Raw genomic sequence first — 11669 nt, 5'->3', positions numbered from 1 at the left:
ATATCCTCTAGTATGACCTATCAATATTTTTGGCTGCTTTACACCAATCCCAAGAAGCAATCCATCTGTTTGAATGGTGATTGCGCTTTCCACAATGCTCACACGGGTGAAGTTCAAAACATCGATCTTTCACATGTCCAACTATGTCACAATTTTGGTATCAATCAATTTTTTTTGGAACAACACCATCTAGAAATACAACACTATGAAATTATATAGGTTTAGAAAAATCAGACACATAAAAAGAAACATCTTTATCATATCCAACACTAGTTTTGTTTTTGTTATGTGTAATTTCTTCCCAAGGTCTTATAATAGGTTTCACATCAGGAATTTTAACTGCATCCAATTTTTTTCCTAAAATGGCTTCATTACTTTTCAACTGTTGTTTGGAATTAGGATCACCTCATTGTACTTTAGACTCAATTTGGAGAAATTCAGATGTCTCTGATGCATCATGTAAATAGACTCTAAAATCAACAAGAGTTAATTTGTTGATATTTATAATTTCATCAATAGTGGAATTAATGAGATTGTTTAATATTTCTAATACATTCTTAATTTGAGCCATTTTAGTCAATCTCGGGTGTCGGGTTCAGCCAAAAATGCACTATTTTACAAAGTAATTTGACTAGTAAAAACACATACAACTTTAAAAATTTGGCCAAAATGATCTTATAAGAATTTGAACTTGTAACCTTTTAATATTTAATATACCAAATTAGCTTTTCTAACCACAATGCCTTCTTTTTCCTTTTATTCAAATCAAAGTAATATCACCAGTAAAAAAAATGTATTCTTCCTTGACCAAACAACATATTCCTCCTTGACCATGTTTCATTTAGAAGGAACCTCAACTTCAAACGAACTTAAAATCACTGTTAAAATCAAACATTTTATTTATTTATTTTTATATAGCTCAGTTTGAATGAAGGCGTTACATTACTTGACCAATGTTACCACCAACTTCAAATTTATCATAAATATGATTGACTTAAAATAGAGATTTATGACAGACATGCGAATCAAATCATCGCATACGATGCAAAAGCAAGAAGTACATCACTTTATAACGTTTCTCACCATTTGTAGGAAATGACGTGGAAGAATCCAATCACCAATATGTTATCCAATAAATTGCTAATTCAAACTCCTTCAACATAAACAGAATACATACTTCATCATTCAATATCAATAATCGTCCTCTCTTACACAATCACAGATACGTCCGATGTGAGCTTTCCAAAGGCCTTAAAATACTTATTCCAAAATAGTCAAAATACCATATTCTGAGCACATTATTAGTTCACACGACCTTTAACAATCCAATGACGGTTGATTTGGTTTAGCATATGGACATCACGTTCTCAAACAAAATAAAAAAAAGATGAACACTGCACTATCCGGATACAGCTTCTCCACACACAAGCCACTATGTGGAGAATGATCGTATATCATAAACAATAATTTCACTTCTTTATAAGATATTCAAAGAATAATTTAGACAAAATTAAAGTAACTTAATCACTAACTTCACTTATCCTTGTGTCAGATGCTACTTCCACTGATGATGTGCATGTGATCCAATAAAGCACCATGATATTTCTCGCCAAGGACACCTTCAGTTTCCTTGAATCCCCTTCTGTTGTCATAGCAATTTCTTTGCATGTTAGTCACATGTTAAGACTGAACTCACAGGGTTGCACATTTAGATATTTCAAATTTAAATGTTTAACAAGATGCTTTGTAACTTTAAGTGTTCTGAGCCAATAATTAATTGGAATGTCATATGTGATGATGGATGGCGTGAGGGCGTAGTTAACGTCCGGCCTTATCTTTTCATGTGATAGTTTCTCCTTTCTCATTCATTGTGCCTAGGTCTCGGGACTTGAGACAACATATGCAATTTTGCATGGTCTACACCAAACCTCTAGGCACGCAATTCAGTCGGGATATTATGGAGGGTCTCTGAGCATCCACTTGTCCCACTAGTATGGTTGTAATTTTTTTTTTTGAAAACCCCATAGATAGGTTCGTAACCAATCCAAATTTTATAGTCATTCTGTTTTTGGAATATTTTGATATGACACTGGAAAATAATGAAACTATATTTTCATGGATGACATACTTAACATTGGATTTAAGATTGAGAAGAGGCTTCAAAATAATTTTTATCAAGTACAACAACTGTTCCTTGAACATGTCAACAACGTAGTAGTTCTTTTATATAGGAACACTTCAATTAAAAGAAATAGTAGCTCAGAACTTTTTTTTTAATTTGACTTTGAATAACCCTAGCATATACGCCCAAGAGCTTGCCCATTTTTTTAATTAAAGAAAAACAAGGAAAACAGAGAATACTAGTTTAATGCATAAAATTTCCAGATGGCTGAATGTTACCCGATTGTGAACTGTAGTCATTATACCACAACATCGTCAATGATCCTGCACCACTGGCCTTACCTGTTAACTGCCATCATCATATGAAATCAAAACTAACAAATGGATAGTCTGCTCATATCGGTTAGAATCCACAGTCAAACTCACTCAATCTTAGAGCCGTACTAATTTTCAAATGCACCTTGCCAATAACATCTGCTTCATGTCACTGTTGATCCCCTTCCTTCAACACATAGACTTTCTTAAGGCAGAAAAATCGTGACAACATCTCATCTCTTGACTATCTATGCAAACTCCTTTTGGCTGGTCACAAAACTAGTGACTCACTTCAATCAATAGGGTGGACGAACTACCCGCTCTGATACTATTGTTAGACAAAAAAAATTGGAAACAAAACTCAATTGTATATTAATAATTGTCTCAAAGAATGAAGTACAATATGTACATATAAATACATAAAGAAAACGTTGATTAAAAATTAGAGTCTTCTTGGACTCTAATAATATCAAAGGTGTTGATTAGTAAACTATGACATTAAATAGATTGGAAAATGAAACAATGGATCACTTGCATGCACACTATAATTATTTGACATAGTCAACCATTGACATCAATTAATTATGAATTAAATAAATTTTAGGAATATGAAATTAAAATTATTATTAATATTAATATAAAACTAAAAATATTATTATATATGATAATATAAAATTTTTAATAAATGTTGAAATTAGTAACATATGTTTCAATCAATTTAAAATAGGTGTACTCTAATTTATAGAGGAAATAACATTTTTTCATGAGATTTTTAAAAACTTGAGTTTAAGTTGTTTAATCTATAGAATTTGAGTGCCTCAAAGGTTTTTCAGGGTGCTGAATCGATTTATGCATTCAAAAATGTATTTTAGGCAACAAAAAATCACATTCTTGTTTGAAAATGTATTGTTGGCTTTTCGTGAAACAGGCTATTTCATTTATAAGTTAAACTACGCCTTTATCATCTATATATGTATATATATATATATATATATATATATATATATATATATATATATATATATATATCATGTTTATAATTATGTCGATAAGCCTTTTCTTAATTAGATAACTTTCTAGTGTGGTCTACACTTTTCATCTCCTTATGACATATGTTTATCTGCTCTTTTGCTGATTAAGTGGCGTCTGTTCAAAAAATTAACATCTCTCTAGCTACTCTTTTGGTGAGATGTCGGTTCAAAATTTGATTGATTCAATTTAACAGTGGCGACATTCTCCAAATGCAGTGGCGCAATTGGAGCTTCAAGCATAGGATGATCTAGACAATGAGGAAAATGCTCCAAATGGCACTCAAAAATCCTTACATTCACTGTAAAATTGTAAATTTCACTTCACATCCGTCACAAATCTGCGAGTATCATTTCAATATCCTTTAAATAAAGTCCCATTAGTGGAATCCGCCGAAAAAAATGGTTCCCAGATGGACGTCTTCCCGAGCTGTCTCAGCGCTGTTAAGATGTAGGGACGAACGACAAGTTTCTTTGGAGTTTTTTCTATGGCTAGGAAAACAACTAGGGTTTCAACACACAGTTGAATCAGATTGTGTTACAATCCATATAGTGAGCAAAAGTAGAATGTGGGCTTATGCCCACGCTTTGCTTGTGCGTCTTGGGATGGAGAAGGGTAAGAATTCAGTGTTGGAAACTGTTTAGTATTTGGTGAATCAAAATCAGATTCAATGGTTTTGGATATCAAAATCTTAAGTAGTTTTCAAGCATTCACTAGAATTTTCATGATGGCTTACGCCACAAGCAAAAGCAATAATGAATTCGAATTCATTTTGTTTGAAGCTGTTTTGAAAAATCTAAGTTTCATGGTCTGTTACATCGTGGAAGCTTCATTATTATACTAACACAAACAATGCTCATTCATTTTCTAGAGAAAATGAAGAAAAACATTCAAACCCACTCTAATAATTTTCATGTATTTTTCACAAGGATCAATAACCAGATTAAACCCATGTTTGTAGCTTTGAGTGTCATTATATTGCCTGAATTAAAACCAAGGCTCCTTTCATGTTTTTTTATGTAGGTAATCTTGACCTAGATTTCCACTCCATTAACCTAATTATTCTTGATTCTTAAGTGCCCACACTTTGAGATGTATAGCATTAGCATTGGTCCATAAGTAGTGGTTGGATTTAATAGATGTTTTACTCTTCAATCAAATTGTTTATTCCATTCTAATTAGGAAAATGAACTCATTCAAACTCATAACAACAAGTAAAGACATAAATTACTATATAATTGATTTAACTCTAAACTCCTTAGCATTAGTTAAAATGACAAAACAAAAATTCTCAAACATATAATTTTAAAAACATTGAAAAAAATATAATATAAAATACTTAAATTAATTATGAAAACCAAATTACAATTTTCCCAACTTAAAAATCTTATCTACATTTTTTATACATTTTAGAACAATTATTAATATATAATAATTATGAATAAAATAGCTATCCTTATATTATATTTTAATGAATAATAAAATACTTGCCTATGCCATAGACATGAACACTTTAACACTTGTGGGGCAATTGCTAATATATAATAATTATGAATAAAATAATTATATTAAATTATATTTTAATAAATAATAAAATACTTGGATATGCCATAGACATGAACACTTTAACGATGGTTTCAATGTAAATGTGATCGTTGTTTGAATTAAGTGCTAAATAATAGTATACGTCAATTAAATAAATTGACCTGGCACAACCTTTCTTTACCGCCCATTTTTGGGGCCTGTTATGAATTATTGCTCCGCAAAGACCGCATTACGAAAGCCAATATCCACGACGACGACCTGCACGTCAATTCCAGTCAATTCAGTCCCGTTCGATACGCAAATTTTTTCTCTCTCTGAATATCTTTTCCCGTCAATTCAGTCCTGCGGAGCAACGACTCTATATTAACCAAATAAATTATTAAAACTTTCTTCACCGCCCATTTTTGAGGTCTGTTGTGAATTATTTCTCCAAGTCACTCAAATATCTCAAGTCTCAAGTAGTCTGGTCGGCCATTTCAAGTCACTCAACACATCTTTACTGACTTCTTTAGCCACAACGACGACCTGCCCGTCAATATCTCCCACTCAATTTGCGGTCTTTGCGGAGCAATGACTCATAACAGGACCGAAAAATGGGCGGTGAAGAAAGTTTTAATAAATTATTTGTTTAATATAGAGTCGTCTGTAACTCTGTGGCAATAAACATGCAAAAGGTTTTTCCAGGTCAATTTATTTAGCACTTAATTCAAACAACGATCATATTTACATTGAAACCATCGTTAAAGTGTGCAGGTCTATGGCATAGCCAAGTGTTTTATTATTATTAAAAATTAATACAAAAATAACTCTTTTACTCATAAATATTATATGTTATTGCCTCGCCCACCCGTAAAATGACTATATGAGCTCCAATGAATGATGATCAAAGTGCTCCTGGCAATTGAATGGGTTTCAATAAATAAATTTGTTACATCGCTAACATGCCTACTTGTCTTGATTTTTCTCAATTAGTGCTTGACGAAAGCCAATATGGTCTGGTCGGCCATTTCAAGTCACTCCACACAGCTTTACTGACTTCTTTATCGACAACGACGACCTGCCCGTCAATACCTCCCGCTCAATACGCAGATTTTTTCTCTCTCTCGATATCTTTTCCCTCTATATATATGTCTGTGTACAAAATCATAACTCATCAACTTTGAGGGACTTTTGCGTTTCAAAGAGCCAGAAATGGATCATAAAACAGCTGCTCCCATGGTGATGCTCCTGTTTTTTGTTACCATGGCAGCCTCTCTTCTTGTTGTTGCTGCAACAAACATTAAAGATTCAAGCTGGAAACCATTGGAGGAGGGTTTATATGCTGATCATCTCCATCTTGAATCTCAATTTCAAGATTCTGTTTGGAATGGACGTAATGCGCTGGAGGAAGGTCACAGTGGAAGGGACTTGGACGCTCTTCTGTCATTTAAAAATCATATCAAAAGCGATCCAGCGGGAAAGCTGTGCAACTGGACAGTTCAGAATTCAAAGGAGGTATGCTCTTCATGGTATGGTATTCGCTGCGCGCAACACACTAGAGCAGTTATTGCCATAATACTTCCTGTTCCCATGTCCTTTGATGGAATCTCGTATACGGTGGATTTTGGATTACAACTGGGAGGTACCCTCTCGCCCTCTCTTGGCAGCCTTTTTTCACTGCAGACGTTGAATCTTTGTGGCAATAATTTTACAGGAGTTATTCCACCTGAACTGGGGCAGCTTAAAGCCCTGAGATTACTTAACCTCACTTACAATATGCTTGAGGGATCTGTTCCACCTTCATTGTCTAATTGCACAGGCCTTCGATGGATCGACCTTTCAATGAACTGGTTGAATGGGACGATGCCATCTGAGTTTGGTCGTCTAGTCAACTTGGAACATCTCAACTTCGGGGGCAATGGTCTGAGTGGAAGTATTCCAGCTTCATTGTCTAATTGCACAGGCCTTCGATGGATCGACCTTTCAGTCAACTCCTTGAATGGGACGATGCCGTCAGAGTTTGGTCGTCTAGTCCACTTGGAACATCTCAACTTCGGGGGCAACGGTCTGAGTGGAAGTATTCCAACTTCTCTGAGCAACTGCACATCACTCCAAGAGTTGTGGCTTGGTGAGAACGGTTTCAATGGTTCAATCCCTTCCGTTTGGGGTTTGATGAGAAGTCTATCTGTTATTGACTTATCCTGGAACCAGTTAAGTGGTCACATCCCTCCGACTCTGGGCAATCCTAATCGGCTGTCGTTCATCGACTTCAGTGACAACCAATTAAGTGGAGGAATTCCATCTCTTGCCAATTACTCCCAGATTTTGCACATCGACTTAAGTGGCAATCACTTGACCGGAAGAATTCCAGCGCTCCGCAATTTGACCCGATTATTTCACATTGACATTTCATTTAACAACAGCAGTGGCAGAATTCCAGTGGAATTGGGGTTGCTACACAAGTTAGAGACGCTGGGTTTAAGTTCTAACAAATTGGACAACATTATTCCTCCGGCGCTAGGAAATTGCTCGTCCCTCAGGCTTTTACAGTTGGGGAACAATCGATTGTCGGGCACTGTACCACCCGAGTTGGGTAATTTGAGGGAGCTTATTCACCTTTCAATCCATGGCCTATGTGATGATCGGGTCTATGAGTATGAGTATCCTGATTATAACTGTGTTCGTAGCAATATTTCAGGTTCTATCCCCTCCGAAATAGGAAATTGCAGTAATCTCTTTTTTCTCCCTGAAACCATTACAAGATTGAATAACCTTACCTTTCTTGCCCTCTCTAACAACAAGATCACGGGTACAATTCCTCAGGAAATAGGAAAGCTCCAATCCCTTGAATTCTTGTATTTATTTTCAAACAACTTAACTGGGCATATTCCAGATAGCATAGGTCACTTAAAATTTCTTGAAGACTTAGATTTGAGTAGGAATAATATTTCTGGGAATATTCTTTCTCATGTTAGTGGATTGGCTTCACTAGAATTTTTGATTTTATCAGAAAACAACTTGAGTGGGATCGTTCCTCGAGCCATAGGAAATCTCAAATCTCTTTACTTTATAGGAATATCAAAAAATTCATTTAGTGGAGTTTTGGGTAATATAAAATTTCCCGATCGTTTATATTACTTTTCAGCTCACTCTAATAAATTTTCTGGAGCTTTGCCAATGTCTTTAGCAACTTGTATATTGATAGATTTGAGGAAAAATTGATTAATAGGTGAGCTGCCTCAACATATTGGAAATTTTCAATACTTACAAGTGTTAAGTATCAGTTATAATAATTTCCATGGTGGGATTCCTCAATCCATCACAAATCTCACCTACCTACGGGTATTGGATTTATCCAACAATAACTTCAATGGAGGAATACCTTTACATCTTGAGAGACTTCGGGGATTTACAATCAATACATCTTTAGCAATTGACATTATGGTGCCATTGTCCATTATCATTAAAAGATTTGAGTACACTCTCAAATATGTGCTTGGTATAAATACAATAATTGACTTGTCAAGCAATAATTTGACAGGAGGAATACCTACAAGCATAGGGAGCCTAAATCACTTGAGATTATTGAATTTATCATGGAACCAACTAGGGGGACAAATTCCTGCATCAATTGGTGAGATATCTACTTTGGAACAATTGGACTTGTCCAAAAACAGGTTGATTGGGGGCATTCCTCAAGAGCTTTCTAAATTGTCAATGTTGGCAGTGTTTGATGTTTCATTTAATAGTCTATGTGGCCCAATCCCAACAGGGACACAATTTTCTACTTTCAATGTAACATCTTTTCAAAAGAATAAGTGCTTACAAGGGTGTCCTTTAAGTGCATGTAATGTAAAGAAAGCACCAATGGGAGAAGGAAACAATGGTAAGAGTAATAATATCAAGGTGGGATGGCTAACTCATTTAGATGAAAAAATGTCATTATTAGCATTGAGTATAGGAGTTGGTATTGGATTTGGGGGGGTGGTTGCTATGTTCATATTGTGGGAAAGAGCTAGGCATTGGGTATTGGGTTTACACCCCAATAAATCACAAACTTTTTATGGAGAATATCGATTCCCTACATAAAAAGAATGTAAATATGTTTTGGTTTGTATTTGAATGTTTCAGAATAAAGATGATTTGTTTTTTAAGGAGAATATCCATTCCCCACTAAAAAAATTGTAAAGATGATTTGTTTTCTATGGAGAATATAATTTCCTTATATAAAAAAATTGATTTATATTTGAATGTTTCTAAATAAAAATACTTTATTTTCTATTTAAATGTTTCAAAATAATCCATAAAATAATCTATAACATTTCTAAAATATTATAAAAATACTATTTTTTTAATATAAATGGTTGAAAAAATCAATAACTACACATAACCATACTAAATTCTCTTCCATACCACTGTAATCCCCAATTTTCATGCAAATACCACCATCATAAATTATCTATGAATAATCCTTTCCATTTTTAAAATCCAAATCCATATTTCAACTATGACAACCTTAGACCATCGGGTTACGCTGAATGGTGGACGTCCTACATCATAGTCGTTTTCCAACCAATATAATGTTCCTTTAGCTTTGAAATTCGACTTACTTGTTTAACAATGCTTGCGGGGAGTTGTTTTAACAACCCCATTGAATTGATGACTCTACTGGTAGTCTTAGGGACAATCCTATTCACTTGATCCGGGTCTCATCGAGATGTTCTTGAGTGGTGGTTGGGTCAAGGATCCATATTACTATTTATATCTTTATCTCTACAAGTATTTATACTTATAAAATGTAAATTGGATGGTTTGTATTTGATTTATTTTTTTTGGGGTTAAATTTTAAAATCAAAGTTTATAAAGTTAAATTTAATGTTGCAATAAAATAAATAATGTTAGGTGTTTAGACTTATTTCATGTTTTCTAAATATGATATGGTAATGTGATGATTATTTGTGACTCAAAAACTCAAAATTGATTAATAAAGTTAATGTGAAGGCTTGAGTCATGATATGTGATTCAAAACTTAAAATGATCAATAAAAGGTCATGTGCATGGTCCATTAGGAGCATGGGAGGGTTATGATATGGAAATAAGTAAATAGTTTTAACCAAAGAAAACACTCGCTTATCAAGTGTTAGAAGTAGAACTCCTCCTCATCATGTATATGTGCCTAAAGGAAATGTTTTATGAGGTAAATCCTGGAAACTCACATCTACTTGTGTATGAGAATATTCTTCCACCTCTCATTATATTGCTCCACCATTTTTCTCCTTAGATTTCATAAAAATAGTTCTAGTAACGTATTGAGATGTAATGACTTCCATTGTATTTGATAATCTTAGGGTGTTATTCTTGTAAACATGAGGCTAATGGTAGTGAGTTTGAGAACGTGATAAGGATATTATATCCAATATGTTGTATTGTAAAAGCTCCTCAATGCTTAAATTAAAGAGAGTGAATAAAACTCTAGTTGAATAGTTCATAAGCACAATCCTTATTAAGGTTTTGCAAATGGGGTAGCAAGCAAAAAGGGCTTGATCATGGGGAAAAACACATAGTTAAGCACACATGAGTTAGAGGAGTCTTAAGATGGGTGAGTTCTTGAGAAGTCTTGGTTAGTGGGTGTAAGCCCTAGAAGTGATGACTAAGGTTATGTGATTCATTTCACTAGTTCCAATCTCATTTCTTCACCTGTGTGAGCATCACCAAATGCAATGAACACTAAGCGAACTATTCAAAATCACAAGAAATCGATTAGTTGTGACTAAGACTCATGGATATAGGCTATAGATTAATGACTTACTCTACCATTTATAACCCCAAAATAATATCCAATATTATGATTTATTCTCACTCGTAATTTTGACCATGAGGATCCAATTGTTGAGAGAGAGAGAGTTCTAGTAAGCAAGGCTTTTCATTTATCACCTCATAGACTAGTTTATGAGTGTCTTTCACATTGGATAGCTATGAATGAGAGGAAAATATATTCTTCTTAGTGATATTGTATGAATATACTATTTTGATTTTTGTTTGTTGGCTTGACCCATGGGAGATTTGAACCTTGAATTTAATGGTTTACATAATACTTCATAACATGGCCATTTCCAACCGAGTTGCTCTGCATGGAAAATATTGCATGAATATAATATTAAATCTAATAGAAGGATTCTATTGTTGATAGAGTGTGGAAATTTATCAGAACACATGTTCAAGTGTTTAGGTCTCTTTTTGAAAAAAATTGAAAGGGTATTTAAAACTCCATTTTTCACACTAAAGCTGCTAGGGATGAAAATGAAAGAATTTAATATTTTAGTTAGAGATTATGGTCAAGGATAGTTGTTATTTTTATTACTAAAAAATCGTGCACTCAACTGCACTGTCGAGGGCACTCAACATTGAAGAATGGCATGTGAAAATGCACTAGTGACTGGGTGAGATCTGCGGCTTTCATGCGGTGATCTGGTAACTGCGGTGATCTGCGACTTTCATGCGGTTTTTTCAGTGTTTTTCAAATCTACGGTGATCTGCGATGATCCCTGATTACATTTTTCTTTCAGATCTGTGGTGATTTGCGATGATCTGGCTCAGCTCTCCACTAACATTCATTATATCTGAGCATAACATACATCTGGGCTCGATGGTAACTTCAGCTCTACGGAAATAGGGTTTGC

General features: G+C 34.3%; 2 protein-coding genes across 2 annotated transcripts; both read left to right on the top strand.

Moving 5' to 3' along the window:
• The first annotated feature begins 6178 nt into the window (after positions 1 to 6178).
• On the top strand, positions 6179 to 8321 carry LOC149194041 (uncharacterized). The gene has a single exon (XM_089407182.1). The coding sequence runs from the start codon at positions 6202 to 6204 to the stop codon at positions 8209 to 8211; it is 2010 nt and encodes a 669-aa protein (XP_089263308.1). The 5' UTR covers positions 6179 to 6201; the 3' UTR covers positions 8212 to 8321.
• On the top strand, positions 8215 to 9078 carry LOC149194040 (uncharacterized; the record flags this gene model as incomplete). The annotated part of the gene is made up of 1 exon (XM_089407518.1): positions 8215 to 9078. A coding segment is annotated over one exon (864 nt), but the record flags the coding sequence as incomplete, so codon positions are not given.
• Positions 9079 to 11669: the final 2591 nt, after the last annotated feature.

The sequence above is a fragment of the Pinus tabuliformis genome, chromosome 2_2 (assembly GCF_031772625.1).
Source record: "Pinus tabuliformis cultivar Carrire ecotype Pingquan chromosome 2_2, CPIR1, whole genome shotgun sequence".
Classification (NCBI taxonomy): domain Eukaryota; kingdom Viridiplantae; phylum Streptophyta; class Pinopsida; order Pinales; family Pinaceae; genus Pinus; species Pinus tabuliformis.
This window is presented reverse-complemented; position numbering and strand designations above follow the sequence as displayed.

Coding starts and splice junctions, on each gene's coding strand:
- LOC149194041 (XM_089407182.1), top strand. CDS start 6,202: ATGGATCATAAAACAGCTGCTCCCATGGTGATGCTCCTGTTTTTTGTT.